Raw genomic sequence first — 17,463 nt, 5'->3', positions numbered from 1 at the left:
GTAGGCAGATGCAGCAGTTGGATGTTAAGGTGGAAGAGAAATTTTTTTCCTTGTAGGTGATCGTGCTTCCTTGCATTCATAATAAAACAGAAGTGATCGTAAACCAGACAAGTCTTCTCAGTCCCCAACCCTTATAGCTGTTTATTTCTCAGTTTTGGATGGAACCTTGACAGGAGTTGTGAGGTACTTCAGGAACATTTATTGGTAAAAATAAATCCTGGGAGCCTCCCTTTATCATAAGATAAAAATTTATGGCTCAGTATTAATAAAGCTTTCTGATTCTAAAGATTTATTGATATTACAAACAGTTTTTGGAGGTATTAAAATATTTGGATGATTAAAAGTACTAGATATGATAACATAAAATAAGAACTCTTACAAACAGTATCTTCTAATATATCTTTAAAAGTTCTAAATTCAGAAGTTTGTATTCTTCTGGCACATGAACTACTGAAAATCTTTTCAGGTTTTGCCAGGTTATCTTAAAATCCCTAAATACGTATAAGGAAACAGGACTAGATTTATTAAGAGCATTGCTTAGAGTTCAGTGCCTAGGGTAAGGCCTCAAGTTTTTTTTTTTTTTTTAACATCTTTATTGGAGTATAATTGCTTTACAATGGTGTGTTAGTTTCTGCTTTATAACAAAGTGAGTCAGCTATACATATACATATATCCCCATATCTCCTCCCTCTTGCGTCTCCCTCCCTCCCATCCTCCCTATCCCACCCATGTAGGTGGTCACAAAGCACCGAGCTGATCTCCCTGTGCTATGCGGCTGCTTCCCACTAGATAGCTGTTTTACATTTGGTAGTGTATATATGTCCATGCCACTCTCTCACTTCGTCCCAGCTTACCCTTCCCCCTCTCTGTATCCTGAAGTCCATTCTCTAGTAGGTCTGCATCTTTATTCCCGTCTTGCCCCTTGGTTCTTCATGACCACTTTTTTTTTTTTTTTAAGATTCCATATATATGTGTTAGCATACCGTATTTGTTTTTCTCTTTCTGACTTACTTCACTCTGTATGACAGACTCTAGGTCCATCCACTTCACTACAAATAACTCAATTTTGTTTCTTTTTATGGCTGAGTAATATTCCATTGTATATATGTGCCACAAAAGGCCTCAAGTTTTAATGCAGGCTCAGCATGCTCCCAGATCAAAGTGGCGAGAGACTTAACGGGAATGAAGCCTGCAAGGAAGTGCCCTCCGTGAACCGGGAGGTGCTGGTGGAGCTTGATCACTGGGGCGATGCCTGAAGGAAGAGGGCCTTGGAAGCCAGCCTTCCCGCTAATGGTATCGCAGGTGGGCCAGGAGAGCTCGTGCACTGAATTGGTGCACTGCTAATCCACATTGTAATGGTCTGTTTCCCATTTCAGATGGGGTTATATTGATATATCTTATCAAATGATAAGTTTATGTAAAGTCTGAACATGAAACAGAGCAAGCAGCTTACTGTTTATGTTTATCGTAGTAGTCATGCTGTGAATAATATTGCTGTTTTCCCTGTGTCAGGCGCTCAGAGGCACTGTGACTGACTTCCCTGGATTTGATGAGCGGGCCGATGCAGAAACTCTTCGGAAGGCCATGAAAGGCCTGGGTAAATTCAGCCTTCTTTTTGTTCTAAAAAAAAATGTGACATTTGTTTTTCTGAACAAAAAAGTCATTGTTTTACAGTAAGATTAACTTTAGAATATTTTGAGCTGAACATATATAGAGAGAAACATTAAAGGAACAAAAAAAATGACTGACCACCCCTAGTATTTAGTCTCTAGAACCAAACAGGAGTTAAATTCAGCCTCTTTGTTTTTTTAGCTTTTCAGCTTTACCCATACGGTAGCTGACTGAGTAGATAAACAGACATTCCTGAGGGTGATCAGCTGTGCAGCCTTTTGCTCTCAGTGTCCAATCAGATATCCAGTTCTATCAGTTTCTTACATCCCACTGTCTTCACTTTCTCAGCTTTCCTTTTTTGCAGTTTAAAAACCTCTCTTCTTGAGGACTTCCACATATAATTAATCCTCCTGTCCTCAGGCTCCTTCTGTACCAGTGTCCATGTGAAGGGATTCATCTTCCTCAAACTTGGCTCTGACCCCATCACTCTCCATTCTGAACATCTTGTGAGATTTCCTGTTGTAGCAGGATCGGGTGCAGGCTTTCTGGCCTTGTAAGGCCTTCCCTGGTATTCCAGCCCACCTTGTCGATCTCAGTGCACATTACTGCCTGATGTGTCCTCTGATCCATCCATGCCAGGTGATCTGCTACTCAGGAAAGCTCTGTATTTTCCTACTGTTGAGCTTTTCCTGGATTCTAAAAGCCTGTCTTTCTTCCTTACATCACTGCCTGTCAAAATCTTTTCATCCTTCAAGACTGTTTTGGGTGGGTGTCACCTTCTCCATGAAGCTTTTCCCAAAACTGTCTTCCGCTGCCTTTCAGCTACGAGAACCTCCTCTGAACCCCATTTAACACCTGGACCTCTCCTGAGGCCCTTGTCACATTCTGCCTTACCTCACACAAAAAAATTTGTATTTTTTACCCTAAATTGTTCATAACTTGAAACCAGGGTCTATATCTTTTCTCCTTTCTCAACCCCCTGGAACACCCAACACATCATGCCTTGTGAAGAGCTGTTATTTGAGTAATTATTTGTTGCAAGAAAAGCTAGGTGCACTCAGTTTTTAAAAAGTCAGGAGAATTTTTGCGTCTCCTTCACAATGTGTAGGGGTAGTACGTATTGTTGGAAACAATAACATTTTGATATTGTAAATTTTATAGTTTAATAAATTATTTAATAAAATATATTTTATGAGGCAAGGAATTAAAGTGACTGGGGAGCTGGTTACAAAGGTTATTGAGAGAGTGGGCATGTGGGAGCCTGGATGTAATGGTTGGAACATAATTGCAGGCACCGATGAGGAGAGCATCCTGACTCTGCTGACATCCCGCAGTAATGCTCAGCGCCAGGAGATCGCTATGGCTTTTAAAACTCTATTTGGCAGGGTAAGACTGTACTTCATCCCAAGGTGGAATGTGAGAGCAGCTTTCTCTTTTAAGACTAGTTTGAAATCTACTAATATTCTTTTGTAAATATCATTAATCTTATGATTCTGACTTTTCCTCCTTTTTTCTTTTCTAGTTTGTTTCTTATTTATCAGCTGTTGGTTAAAATGCTCACTCAACTTATCCTCATATGATTGTTTTTCCTCACTTGACACTGTATAGGTGCTGAAAGATCCCAATGGGGATAACTGCCCTTCTTTCCTTCTGTGTTTCCCACTCAGGATTGTTGTATTATTTTCCAGGTGTAAACCTGTATTGCAATATGTTTTGCTCTGACACAGTCACAGTCTTGGTTCCTTTTGGAGTGATATTTTAATAAATGAGTTTTTAATTCATTGATTTAAATGTTCTTATTTGATTAACAATTCAAAGTAAAAATTAAATTTGTCACTAAATGAATTAGTACAGACATGAAAAACTTAAATGTAGTTTTATTCTGAAAATTTTTGTTCATTATTTCGAGAAACAAATGCAAAGAAAAAAAAAGCATGTATTTTAAACACAAATTCTAGTTGCCTGTGTGCTGAAACTGAAATGGATGAGAAATACTGCTTTTATCTTTATAATTATGCAAGTTCCCCATAATAGCAGCTGTCCTGCAGTAGTCAGGGGCATAGTAATGAACATAATCTATTATGTATGTATTAGAATATTACTAGATATGGAGAGAAAAGAAAACATTGTTTTGTTTAGGTATGATAGGCCAAATTTTGTCCTTTGTAAAAATACATTATGATATTTTGGGGAAATTATTTTTTTGAGATAGACATGTTTCTCGGAAGAGTATTTTTAAAATATTTTAGGCTTATTTTAAAATATTTTAAGATAAATATTTTTTATAAAAAGCATTCATTTTTTAAAAACTCTGAGATTAAGAAAAACATCTTAAAAACAAGTACCTTGACACATGAGTGGCTTTGCTTTAGCTTAAGGTCAGATGTCAAAAGTACATTATTAAAAGCCACAGGGTGTTGTTTAGCTCATGTGTCTTCTACTTGGAGATAGCAATGTAAAGAATTCATTAGAGCAAAGGGCTATCGTTCATATTTAAGAACCTCCTTAAAATTTCTGCATGGTTAACCAATTTATATTTTCTGTGAGTTAGGACCTTCTGGATGACCTGAAATCAGAACTGACTGGAAAATTTGAAAAATTAATTGTGGCTCTGATGAAACCCTCTCGGCTTTACGATGCCTATGAACTGAAGCATGCTCTTAAGGTGAAAGGATGAATGCGAGGAATATTCCTGTCATGTGTATAATATTATTTTGTGTTGGTAATTACTATATGGTATTTTTATTTTTATTTATTTATTTTTATTTTATTTATTTTTTATTTTTTTGGAACATATAAATCATCACATCAGTCTATTACAGTCATTAACATGACAATTAGCTGTTTTAACAACTATTTCTTTTTTTTAATTTTATTTAATTTTTTTTATACAGCAGGTTATGGTATTTTTATATTAAAACAAATTGAATTATTTCACTGAGGGTTTCTTGAAGGACAAAACTGCATAGGAGGCAATAAGAAAAGGAGAGAGGAAATGACAAGTGTGTCATTTAGTCTTTTTGTGTAGTTAACTCAGTAGTAGTGGGTTTTTAAAATTTTAGTGTATTTTACAGCCTTTTGTACTTTATTTTTATGCTTGTTTTCTAATTTTGAGATATTTTTGTTTGTTTGTGTTTTTTTTTTTGTTTTTTTTTTTGGCGGTACGCGGGCCTCTCACTGTTGTGACCTCTCCCGTTGCGGAGCACAGGTTCCGGACGCGCAGGCTCAGCGGCCATGGCTCACGGGCCTAGCTGCTCTGCGGCATGTGGGATCTTCCTGGACCGGGGCACGAACCCGAGTCCCCTGCATCGGCAGGCGGACTCTCAACCACTGCGCCACCAGGGAAGCCCTGAGATATGTTTTTAAAATGTTACAGATTAGGTATTTTATCTTTTAGTTTAGAAAGTTGCCTGATTAGGGAACCAATAATACTGTTAATCGTTTTAGCATAAAAGATGAAGCTTTGGAGAGAATTTTGAGATAAGAAAGATTTTCTAATACCCTTTCCTTTTTTCCTGTACTTCTAAATACTAAAATGAAGCAGCTGGTAAACTTGATATAATTTCATTGTAGCAAGTAACTAAATGTATATTCCCTTGTCTGGTGTTTGCAATGTTGTATAAATGTGATTACATTGAATCATTTGTTTAGACTTATGGGACAGGGAATAACTCAGTCACTAGTAGTTAGGTTTTGAATGGACAAACTGAAATTAACAACAAGGAGATGATGTAGCTCAGGTGGAGGGAGGAGAGGGTTTATCAAGTTAGGAACCTTTCTGTGCTTCTTCATTTTCCTACAATGATTCTTCGGAATAAATAAAATCTTAGGTTATTGGAAATGGGCATTTTTGCAGCCTTCTGAAATATTAGCAGTGGCTAAAATTCTGCCCGAGCATAAACCTAGTTCTTTCAGTGTTTGATTTTTTGGTAAAGCAACAGAAATATAAGGAAATTAAGGCTTAAATATGCTATCTTTTAAAGTTAGGTTCAGCTATGTCATTGCTTGTATCTTCTAATTTAGTAGTGTAGATATGACTTATAATCAGAAAAAGGAAAACCAACTACAATTATTCTTTAAAAATCCAGAAAGCAAGTCCTAATTCCTTTATGCTGATCCAATAACTGATTCCTAATAACCAAGCCATGCTATATTTATTTTTACCTGTGTTGCAGAATTTCCCTGTGATCCATAGAGAACTTAATTTGAGGGCAGGGTTGTTTATGTTTTGAGGTACATATTGTTTAAGTATCAGTGTTCTTCCATGTAAATTTATGTAAAGTTTTCATTTTTACTATTTCAGCCTTTTTATTATTTCCTGTTTCATTAAAATGTTTCCCTTTAAAACTATTTAGAATTAAACTGATAAAATTACAAATTTATGTAATCTGTTATATGTCATATATGTAGACACATTCATACAATCAACATTTTTTTCATTAGGCAAAAAAGGATAAAATTGTCTTTGGAAAGAAAACTAATTTGAAATTTCGTATTTCTATAACTAATAGAACTCATATAGAAAGTGAACATTATGTTGGATAATATATATATATTTATGCAGTTGGGGTAACATCTGTTCTGGGAAAATCACTTTCTTTTTAATCTTATTAACATGTTTTTTTCTTTTAAAAATAAATCTCCAAACAGGGAGCTGGGACAAATGAAAAAGTCCTGACAGAAATTATTGCTTCAAGGACACCTGAAGAACTGAGAGCCATAAAGCAAGTTTATGAAGAAGGTAACTGTTTCGAATTACATCTCCCTTCACTTCCGCTGTCACTTTGTCATTTCTCTAAAGTGAATGGAGTTCTTTGGAGTTATAGGAGGGCAGGCCATACGTGATTTCTGGTTGAGTGAAGGAATGAGTAAACAAATAAGCAATCATTCAAGCTAGTTTCTCTTTCAGTAGGGAAGAGACTGCCTTTTTCTATACCTATAACTACTTTGGTATTTGTAAGAAACTTCTGTTGAGGATGGGACTTATTTTCATATAGGATTTACAGTCAGTGTTGGGATATACAGGTTGTCTCTTTCACTTTACATTTAAGATGTAAGTGGTTTTTCTTCCTTAAAAATTTCAGTTTTATGTTGGTAGAAGTTAAGAATTACTAAAAAGGAAAAGAAACCTTGTCCAAATCAGAGTCGATAATGTCTGAGTAAATGTATGTCATTCTAGCTAAGGGGGGTGCTTGACTACTCTGCATTTTGACTTTCTTTTTGGTGTCTTTTCTTTTGCATTTTTAAATTTTTTGTGTGTGAAAAAAACCCTATATTTCAATCTGAAGCATATCCTGTTAATGGAACCAAGAAAATGTAATAAAAAGCAAAAGTAGGGAGTTCTTTTCTCATCAGATTTTCTGTAAAAGACTCTGCCCTCTGCGTGACTTAGGAGGATCAGACTGTCCAGATGGTCAGCTCAGTCAACAGACCTCCAAGCCTAGTGCTTGCAGCTAGGAAAATGGGTCCCTATCTTGGCATTAGTTGGTTAATCTTAGAAATGACCCTGTAACCCAGCAAGTTAGAACGGTGTGAAATTTATGGCCACTAAACAATTACCTTTTTTTTTTTTTTTTTGCGGTACGCGGGCCTCTCACTGCTGTGGGCTCTCCCGTTGCGGAGCACAGGCTCCGGACGCGCAGGCCCAGCGGCCATGGCTCACAGGCCCAGCCTGCTCCACGGCATGTGGGATCTTTCCGGACCGGGGCATGAACCCGTGTCCCCTGCATCAGCAGGCGGACTCTCAACCACTGCGCCACCAGGGAAGCCCAACAATTACCTTTTGAAGCGCTGGAATCTTTCTTTCCTGCTCCTCTTTTTGTAGTTGGATAGGACCCAACCACTAAGGCAGAGGTGATACATGTATCTCAGCTGCAGGTGATCACGCTTGAGTTTTTACCTGATATAATATTCACGTATCTCCTTCTGGGGTTGTTGACATTGATGAATGAGCCTTTGTGCTGCCGGGTGACAGATGGGGTGCCACAAGAGGTATAGTAACTGTGTGTGGTCCATCCAGTCAGCCGTGCTGTTGTGCACTAGCTATGTGTCCAGCAGCGTACTGGCTGTCATGAATGATGCAGAAGATGCACATAACAAAGCTCCTGTCCTCAAGGAGTTTGCAGTCTATTTAGGGATGACATGACTTAGAAAAAACTGCAAGAATTACAGGATAGTAAAGTTCAAACATCGAACATGTTTAATGAAAGAATTCATTCAGAGAAGAGAGGTCATTTTGGCTTTGGATGTCAGGAGAGGCTTCTTCACAGTGCAGTCAGACACTGAGCCAGGGTTTCAAGACTAGATAGGTTTCGAGTGGGTGAAGAAGGCATTTTTGGTCAAGGTCCACCCACTGTCTGCCGTGGCATGGAGACCAGTTTGAGAAAAGTATACTGAGGGAACAAAGAGAATGTGACTGTAGTGGAGGGAATGTGCATGTCCATTGTGGAGATAAACTGAATAAGTGCAGTTAGGCTCTGTTACAGATGGTTTTGTATGACTGGATTAGAAGTTTGGACTTGGTTCAAAAGCATTGTAAGCTCCTGAATGGATAGTAGAGTATTAAAGGGACAATTGAGGTCAGGAAGAAGGTTTGAATTAAGAGGCTGATTAGGTAGCTGTGTTGGGAGAGGTAAGCTGGGCAGTTATGGCTCAGCCTAGGCTGGTGGGAGGTATGAGGCAAATCAGAGAGAGGAGAAATATAAATGGATTTGATGGTTGATTATATATAGGTGTTGGAGTAGAGGAAGGAATAAAAAATTCCTTCAAGGTTTTGTATTTGAGCAACTGATTGAAATAGATATGTATCTCTCTTGTATCTTTAGAAGTGTCAAACTTTTAAACTTTGTCTCCTTTCAAATAATGATGAAATGTTTAAATGCCTTAGAGTAATACCTCCTTTCCTTCAATGGCAGCTGGTTGTGAGACGGTGAAAAGTGCCTGTAGACTCTTGTAGATCCTGGTTTTCCCCTTTGCTGTGGCTTTATGTCTGTCGAATAGCTGGAAATGGAGGGGAGAAGGGCATATTTTAAAATATCACTGCTGTCTCTCAGAGTTAACTTTATTTGTTGCAGAGGAAAAATATCTTATTAGGAGAAGGAATGACCATGCCCCAAAGGAAAAAAAACTCAGAATATTTGAGAGTGGAAGACCTTTCGAGATGAATCATGTAAAACATTTGAAAGAAAGGGAAACAAAGTTTAAAATTAAGATTGATTGTATTTTAGAGACTTTCCAGTACGATCATGTATCTGATTAATAACAGATTAATAACTACATTGGTTGAGAGCATTTCTAAATGGCCGAGTCATGATTTAGGTTTGAACTGAGTGCTTTTGAGAGACTTTAATTTCTTTTCTTCCAGCCACTCACCACTTAAAACATTTGCCTTCGGTCTTCAGAGTGCTCAGAGAAGCATGAACTATTATGCTAATCAAATATTTCTTCCTTTATGTCTCTTCCATTTGATTAATGGGGCAAGATATCCTTTTCTAGTTGAAAGAAGCTGTAAATAAGTGTGAAATTATTCTGTTGCAGAATATGGCTCGAGCCTGGAAGATGATGTGGTGGGGGACACTTCAGGGTACTACCAGAGGATGTTGGTGGTCCTCCTTCAGGTATTGGGTGGAGCCTCTTTGTGGTTTAAAAAATCTGAAGCCAGACTGGTCTGAATCTAGTTAAGTCAAGTCACTTAAAATTCTTTTATCTATTTCTGGTACTTGCTTGATTCTGGCTGTGTGGTGCCAGTGTGTGTTTGTGTTTCAGAACATCTGACCTGAACTCGTAATAGCTAACTCATAGTTTTTTGTTTTTTTTGTTTTTTTGGATATCACTGTCCTCTTTTATTCATAGATTTTAAAATCAAGAGGGTCAGGTTGGTTTTGGACAGTGTTTGTGTGATCATGTAAAAATATTGTAGGATTGATAAGATCTTAATTAATGCATATTATTCCTAAGAGAAAAAGCTTTATGTGCGTAACCATTAGGTGGAACCGTTTTTTCTTTAGAACAAAAATACTCATGTAATGCAATAACATGACATATTATCTCTTCTAGGCTAATAGAGACCCTGATGCTGGAATTGATGAAGCACAGGTTGAACAAGATGCTCAGGTGAGTGAGACTTAATCTGTGATGACTTTATTATGACATAAATGAAAAAAGAATCCATGCTAATGGCAAATCATAATATGTTGTAATAGCATCTAAAAATAGTCTAACGGGTCGTTTACAAATCATAAGACCCATGTAAGTAGATGGCCAACAAAATGTTTTATCCCAAGGCTGAAATGAAATAAAATAAATTACATGTAAATAATGAGTTCCACCTGGATATGTTATTTTCCTTTAGATTATGGGACATTCTCAAAATAGAGAATTTTACAAGAAAACCAGGTGTTATGGATGGTACTGCCAATGTGGCAGTCTCTTCGTAGAAAAGGATAAAGAAGAAAAAATACTTTAGTGGTAAATGGTGTTTTATTACATAATAGATGACACGTTATTGTAGAATTTGAAAATGCCTCCACCTTTCCTTTGATAGACTTCTAAACAGGATTGTTCTTTTGTCAGTTGCTCTTTAGTCACTCCCTAATGAAATTTTATGCTTAAGTGGCTTTTAAATTCCATTATTGTCTCAGTATGGTTTATAAAGTAGTCAAATGTAGGAAATAAGTGTTAGGAAATTTGAAACATGAGACCTGAAAACTGGAAAATGGTAATAAAGCAATTACTTGGGTTCTTAGAATCACATAGCGTAGTCCTGTCTCTCTGGTCACATGTTTCCAATATAGGCGTACCTTGGAGATATTGTGGGTTTGGTTCTAGACCACCACACTAAAGTGACTATCACAGTAAAGCAAGTTACATGAATTACTTTGGTTTCCCAGTGCCTATAGAAGTTATGTTTACACTATACTTCAGTAACTATGCAATAGCATTATATCTAAAAAACAGTGTACGTCCCTTAAATAATTCCTCTCCAGGGGTCAGTCCTCAAATTAGCTGCTTTTCAGGTCTCCCTGCCTGACCCCCAGGTGTGTGTCAGGTGCTCCTCACAGGGGAGACTATAGCATCTCAAGCTTCCTGCCACAGTTCTTGCCACCTAATATGGAAGCTGCCTATTTACTTGACTGACCACCCAGGGCGCTCTGAGCTGTCAGTTCAATCTGTATCCTTTGTCCCTAGCATATGGTTAGCACTTAGTAACTATGAGTTGCTGACGAGTGACCCAGTGCATAACTCTAACATAGAGGGGATCATTTCTGTCTTCTAGATAAGGAAACTGAAGCTCAGGGGTTCGAGAAACAAGCCCATGGCCCCCACTGAGTGGGAATGGAGCTGGAATTTCCACCTGGGCCCATCTGACCCCAAAGCCCTTCCTCTTTCACTAGACAACAGTCTTGGCGTTCTTACCTGTTAGCTCCTTTCTCTCCTTTCCGCTATGGTAAAACAGGCCTAGTAAGTATAGATTGGAAGGAAAGATCTCGCTTAACCCTGCCTGCTTACAAACCCGTCCTCCCAAGCTGTTAGGGGCTTTGCTCATTGCTGAGCCGAGCCTGTTGCTTTCCAGGCTTGCACTGTCTGTGGGTCTGTAGGAGATGTGCTGGTTCTCACACTCCTGCTCTCAGGACTGGGACCTCTGGATGCTTTTCAGCGGTCGTGGTCACGGTGAAAGGAGCAGCTTAATAGTCTCAGACGACTGCAGTGAGGCCTGCATTAGCGGGCGGTGGGCAGATTTCCCAGCACAGCTGGTGGTGTGACGAGAGCACTGCTGCAGTGTGAGGCTACTGAACGGGAACAGTACATTTGTACCTCGTTTTCATTGATTTCTCTGCTTGGAGCACTCACTGTGGAGCAGTGCTTCTCAGACTTTAATGTGCCTATAAATCCTTTGGGGATCTCCTTAAAGTGCAGATTCTGACTCAGTAGGTCTGGGTGGGACCTGGGATCTGCATTTCTAACAAGCCCTCAGGTGATGCCCGTGCTGGTCCTGGGGCCACACTTTGAGTACTGAGGCTATATAGGCATCACTTAACCTCTGCTGCAGGGGATATGACCATTCAGAACCCTGAAGGGGAAACTTTGTACATCTGAAAACTGACTTACGAAGTTACTTTAACCTACCCCTGAAATAGTATCCAGGCTTTCTTTACCTTTTCAGTGACCAGGGACAACACAGAATACAGGCTGGCTGTTGATCTTTGATTCATAAAAATCTTATTAATTAATTCAGCCTGTTGAAAACAATTACCCTTTCAGCATTATAAAAAAGGAACACACCCATTTACACCTTGTAGCAAGGGTACCTGGGCTGTTATCACTGATGGGAATTTCAGATTTCTTAATTGAGAGTCATCCAACTAAGGGGCCCTTTTATAAGCATTTGAATTTTTTTCCCTACTGATACCTGGCACTAAGAGGAGTCCTGTTATTTCAGGGATTTGATAAGCCTCAATGAGTCATTCACCTGGGAATTGAACATTTTGTAGTTAATTCACTTAACTTTTTAACATTTTTGATGCGTTGAACTGATTTTACTTTCTCCCCTACCAAATCCTTGTGTTATGCTTTCTCTGGACAGAAAGTTGAACTCTTAAGGAAGGAGGGAGAAGGGAGTCAGTGCTTATTGAGTACCTGCTATTGATTGCCTGACACTGTTCAGTGCATTCATTATGTGAGTTATATAATCTCCATTAATAACTCTATAGAAATATTATTCCTACTGTGTAGGTGAAGACACTGAGCCTCAAGAAGAGATTAAGTAACTCATCTAAGACTCACAGATAGGACAGGACCAGTTCTGTTTTGATTCCAAAACCTCCGTACTTTGCACTGAACCAGAGGTTATCAAACTGCTTGGGCTAAACTGTAAAGCCCCCTCTGAGGGAAGGGGGAGGGTGAGGAGGTGTGAGGGTCCCTCATCCAGAAGAGCTCCGTGGATATTGGGCAGCCTCATTTAACCCTTACATTAAGACAAGACAAAACAAAAGACTTTTAAATATTGCTGTATATGATGATACCGTCATTATTATTGCATATGATTCAGTTAGTAGTAGTTTTAGACTAGGTAATGATCCCAAACGTAATTCTTCCAAGAAAATTAAGAGATTATAGTTAAAAGTAGCCATCTCACCAGGTTTTTCCATACAACTGCTACAGCTACTAGAGAACATCCCTAGAAATAGAGAACAATTGGTAAGAAAGGAGGCTTCAGCAGCGCTTGCAGTATTGTACAGGATGAGCCCTTCACCACTTTTAGGCATTAATGTATACGTATATCTCATCTGTGTGTGGAAAACATACTAGAGGTAGTAGCCAGTATCTTTGGGATGTTGATATTCTTGGTAATTTAAATTTCCTTATTTATGTTTTTTTCTCTGTTTTATAAAATTTATCAATGAACATGTGTAATTTTTGTAATTAGATTAAAAAAGTTATCTTAAGAGAGGTGTACAGCACCCTGATAGAGTTCTAAGGTTTAGATACTTGCACGACTTTCGTAGTAACACTCTTTTTAGTTTTGAAGAGCATGCTCACATGACCAGGATTGATGTTGTGTATTTTTATCATTAAAATAAATTAATTTCAATATTGAGCGTAGAGATGATTCTCTGGAAGTGTAATACAAAATAGATCTGTAGTAGCGTAGTCTATATTCTTAAACATACTGTGATCAAAATTCCTACATCCAAACACGTGCTTTGATCACCTCGTATCATTTGTTTTGCCACGTGTGGCCGTAAAGGCAGCTCGGAGTAGTAGTCTCAGCAAATTGCATTTGGCTTGCTTTAATAGGTATACTTACCTTGAAATGATTAAAAGGGTAGTATAGACATTTTAAAGATTGATGCTTTGGGTTTTAATAAATAAGCTACAACCCAATAAGTGGACTCAGAGTTAATGATGTTTGTATATAATTTTTTCAGCAATGATATGGACATTGGAAAGCATATATTCTTTTCCATGTAAAAAGGTAAATGTAGACACTCAAACTACTCAACAAGTATATGTTAAGTGCCTGCTGTATGCCAGGCACTGTGCTGTACTCACAATGTTTTAAAAATTCGTTGTGATTTCTTAAAAATGGGAAAACTTTTTGTAGCTAGCATTGGTTAAATTTCAGCTGTAAAGAGAGAATATGGAGTTTTATCATGTATTACTGAACAGCTACAGAGCAAGCAAAACAGAAAACGCAGACCCCTTAGCTCCTAGTTAAACTTTCCCAGTCTGTAAATGGATGTATCAGCAGTGAGGTAGGTAATCAGAACTTTCCACCAACCATATCATTGCTCCTGGAAGTCATGGTAGACATTTTGGGAACATTTAACCTGGTACCATCACTCTGCTTTATTGCTTTGCCACAGTTTAGTGGCAAGCTCCCAAGTAGCCCCAGACTTAGTGAGCTGAGTTTCAGAGTAGGAAACATCAGAACTGAAAAACGTAAGATGATGAATCAGGCAAATTCATATTCAGGGAGTAAAACCCAAGTGTGATTAAGAACCTGGACATGAGATGGGAGAACAATTTATTAATTGAGGTTGAAATTTTCACAGGCTTTGTTTCAGGCTGGAGAACTTAAATGGGGAACAGATGAAGAAAAGTTTATTACTATCTTCGGAACACGAAGCGTGTCTCATTTGAGAAGGGGTGAGTGATAAAAATGTGTATGATACGTATGGTACTTTGATTAATTTTGAAAGTACGGGAGTCAGTATGCCAGAATACCTGCTGCATAACAGGCCCTTGCTGAATGGATCAGTTTTTAAATGTCTTCCTTTTGGTGACCTTGAGAAATCTCATAGTTCTCTGCTTCTCTTGTAGCTTTTACAAAACTTAGAGATCCTTAGTCCACTCTTTGCTATCAGGGTGATGAGGGAGATAGGCCTCTAGATTGTTGCTCATAGTGACAAATCACTGAGCTGTAGCTCACTACAAGTATTTCCTCTGAGATAGTGGTACCTAAGAGCTCACTTCTGGGTATTCATCAGTACTTGTGGTATCAAGTGGGAATAAGTTCACTGGCAAGTGACAGAAAACCCTACTAATAGTGGCTTTAATATTGGGCTTTCTGTAGGTAAGATTCCTTGGCTGATTTGGCAGGACGTGGGCTCTTTCTGTTTTCCTTCTCCACTGTCCTTAGCGCTTTGGTTCTCTTTCTCATCTTCGGTACCTCATTGTCACACGATGACTGCTGTTGCTCCAAACATGCCAACCATTTTCACAGCAAGAAGAAAAGAAAGGGGTAAACTCACCATATCTGTCTATTACTTTTAATTGGGAAAGAGAAAGATTTTTCAGAATCCTCTCCCACAGATTTCCCTTTAGATCTCATTGGTTATAACCAGTAAGGAGGGGCTGGGAAATGAGTGAACAAAGAACACTTAGAATCCATTGTTTCGGGCTTGGCACGTTGAGGCTCTGAACAAAATCAAGGTCTGTCAGCAAGGAGAAAGGGGAGATTTGTGTTTGGTAGGACAGTGCCTGGTTAGAGGAAGTATCTTTCTGGAAAGAGTGATTCTTATGTGATTCATAAATTGTTGTCCTGTTTTCTAGTGTTTGACAAATACATGACTATATCAGGATTTCAAATTGAAGAAACCATTGACCGAGAGACTTCTGGTAATTTGGAACAACTGCTCCTTGCTGTCGGTAGGTAATTTTATAATGTATGTAATATTCATGGTGTTAAGAGTTAAAGTATTTTATTCAGTTGAAGCTGTATCTGAAAATAACCATCTATTTCTTTATTAAAAAAAAGAGCTTATCATGATATTTGGGTGAAGCAAACTCCTAAATTTCCAATTCAAAATCTGTCTTGATGTTGGAAATACGTGAACTATCTGGTTATTTCACTTAGTCTTATGGAAACATTAAGAGAATTGTTTAAAACTCATTTTGAAGCTGCATTAAAAGCATTACTGTTTCATTGTGAACCTGAAATGTGGGCATTGTAATCTCAGGCTTGTAAATGTTACTTCTGATATCTGTGGAATTTTATTTTTCTTTAGAATACCATCCTCACAGTTTTGAAGCAGACTGAGAAATTGGAATCTGATTTAGAATAAGTATCTTTGACATAGTGGAAGATGTGTGATAGTGGTTATTTTTCTGAGTAAATAGTTTAGAATTTTATTTTAGCTAAATATTCAGAATAACCTGGAAAAATTGGAGAAACGAGTTTGTGCAGTTTATTGTCGTATTACGTACTCACCAAATTCCAGGGAGAATCTAGTTTGTGAGTTCCCTGTGGTCCCCGTTTTCATATGGGTTTGGAGTGAACCTCTGTCTGCTGTTTGTTCTGAGTATCTGGTGTTGAGCTGAAGCTTCTGTGCTCTCTGTCTTCTGGAGAATAAGCTACATGTGTGCATGTACCAGCACTAACAGTAACCTTTCATTTGAGTCCACAGTTAATGCATTTTAACAGAAATCTTTTAGATGACCCCTTCATAATAGAATACACGTAAAAGGTATGACAGATTCAGTTACTGGTGGCTGTTTTCTTAAGCATTGGAGAAGAACACACCGCCCCCAATCAAGGATTTGTTGTTTTTGTATATTAGGGAATTTTTATGATAGTTTCTGAAGCTAAGCAGACTGAGTTCTGAGGAGCCCTAACATACAATAGATATGTGCGTGTTCGGGGAAGATACTCTTTTCTGTTACCAGTTTATCTGGATGTTTCTACCAAAATGGGTGAGTCTCGTGCTGCTCTGTGTGAATCATGGGCGTTATATCAATAGAATACCTATATTAGGATTACAGACAGTCTAAGGTTTGTCAGATTAGATGGGGTAGTAATCTTACATTATTTGCTTGAATATATTGGAATGAAAACTCCCAGGAGGTTTGTAATAATTTACTGGGGATGAAGAAGGTTGTGGCATAACAGCCCAGGCTGCCAAAACTGTTACAGCAAAAAGGTGCTCATAGAAGAAAGGGGCACTGAAAAACTTGCAGCCCCTGTCCTACGTGCCTTTCTGTGTAGAACTCAGAACTCTAAGGAAAACTCAAGCCAGTATCTATGGAGATTCTCTGTAGTCAGATCAGAGCAGCTTGCAAATGAGCAGCTCTTGAGCCTGTGTTACTTTCATACTGTATTTAAGTAGAGCTATAAGCGTCAGGCAGCTTTGATTTTAATTACTTTATCCTTTTCACATCAGAATAGCACGTGACCATTATATTACTTATTTTTGTAGTGAAATCCATTCGCAGTATACCTGCCTACCTTGCAGAAACCCTCTACTATGCTATGAAGGTAAGTGCATGCCTTGAGTCTTCTATCTAATTAATTTATATCTCTAGTATGTTTTAGATGATAGACTTTGAGGCTTTTTTCCTCCTTAAAACAGGCAGTTCAATTCTACTAAATGGTTTTACTTGATTGACTCACCCCAACTCAGGGGAGTTTGATGCTATAATTGACATTTTTAAACATGTGCCTGTCTTTTGTTCTTTTTTAAAGGGAGCTGGGACAGATGATCATACCCTCATCAGGGTTGTGGTTTCCAGAAGTGAGATCGATCTGTTTAACATTAGGAAGGAGTTCAGGAAGAATTTTGCCACCTCTCTTTATTCCATGATTAAGGTAGTGGAACTTTTCTTTAAATGTTGAGAAATCCACAGCCGACCAGTGCATAGCTTGCAAGACATGGGTGGGAGAACCTAATTCCTGTGTTAAGTTTAGAGTTTTAGGGATGTGATTAGAGCCGTGAGTTACAAAGTTTGGCATCATGTCCCCTGAAGTACGGGTGATGGCTCCTGAGTGAAAGACTGGCTCTCGGTGAAGGCCTAGGCTCCTGGTGAGCTTAGAAGCATTATTTAGTAGTGGTGACAGATGACTCACTAAACCCA

At 38.3% G+C, this 17,463-nt stretch overlaps 1 protein-coding gene across 1 annotated transcript in view; it reads left to right on the top strand.

Annotated features, from left to right (window-relative positions):
- ANXA5 (annexin A5) overlaps nucleotides 1–17,463 on the top strand; it is a 29,923-nt gene that overhangs the window by 10,736 nt on the left and 1,724 nt on the right. The window contains exons 3-12 of the mRNA XM_082653569.1: nucleotides 1,513–1,597; nucleotides 2,903–2,997; nucleotides 4,163–4,276; nucleotides 6,262–6,352; nucleotides 9,148–9,227; nucleotides 9,667–9,723; nucleotides 14,166–14,259; nucleotides 15,166–15,261; nucleotides 16,809–16,867; nucleotides 17,075–17,197. Of these exons, the coding sequence (XP_082509695.1) occupies nucleotides 1,513–1,597; nucleotides 2,903–2,997; nucleotides 4,163–4,276; nucleotides 6,262–6,352; nucleotides 9,148–9,227; nucleotides 9,667–9,723; nucleotides 14,166–14,259; nucleotides 15,166–15,261; nucleotides 16,809–16,867; nucleotides 17,075–17,197 (894 nt within the window). The remainder of the gene's footprint in view (nucleotides 1–1,512; nucleotides 1,598–2,902; nucleotides 2,998–4,162; nucleotides 4,277–6,261; nucleotides 6,353–9,147; nucleotides 9,228–9,666; nucleotides 9,724–14,165; nucleotides 14,260–15,165; nucleotides 15,262–16,808; nucleotides 16,868–17,074; nucleotides 17,198–17,463) is intronic.

This window comes from Grampus griseus, assembly GCF_964374135.1.
Source record: "Grampus griseus genome assembly, chromosome: 4".
NCBI classification, from domain to species: Eukaryota; Metazoa; Chordata; class Mammalia; order Artiodactyla; family Delphinidae; genus Grampus; species Grampus griseus.
This window is presented reverse-complemented; position numbering and strand designations above follow the sequence as displayed.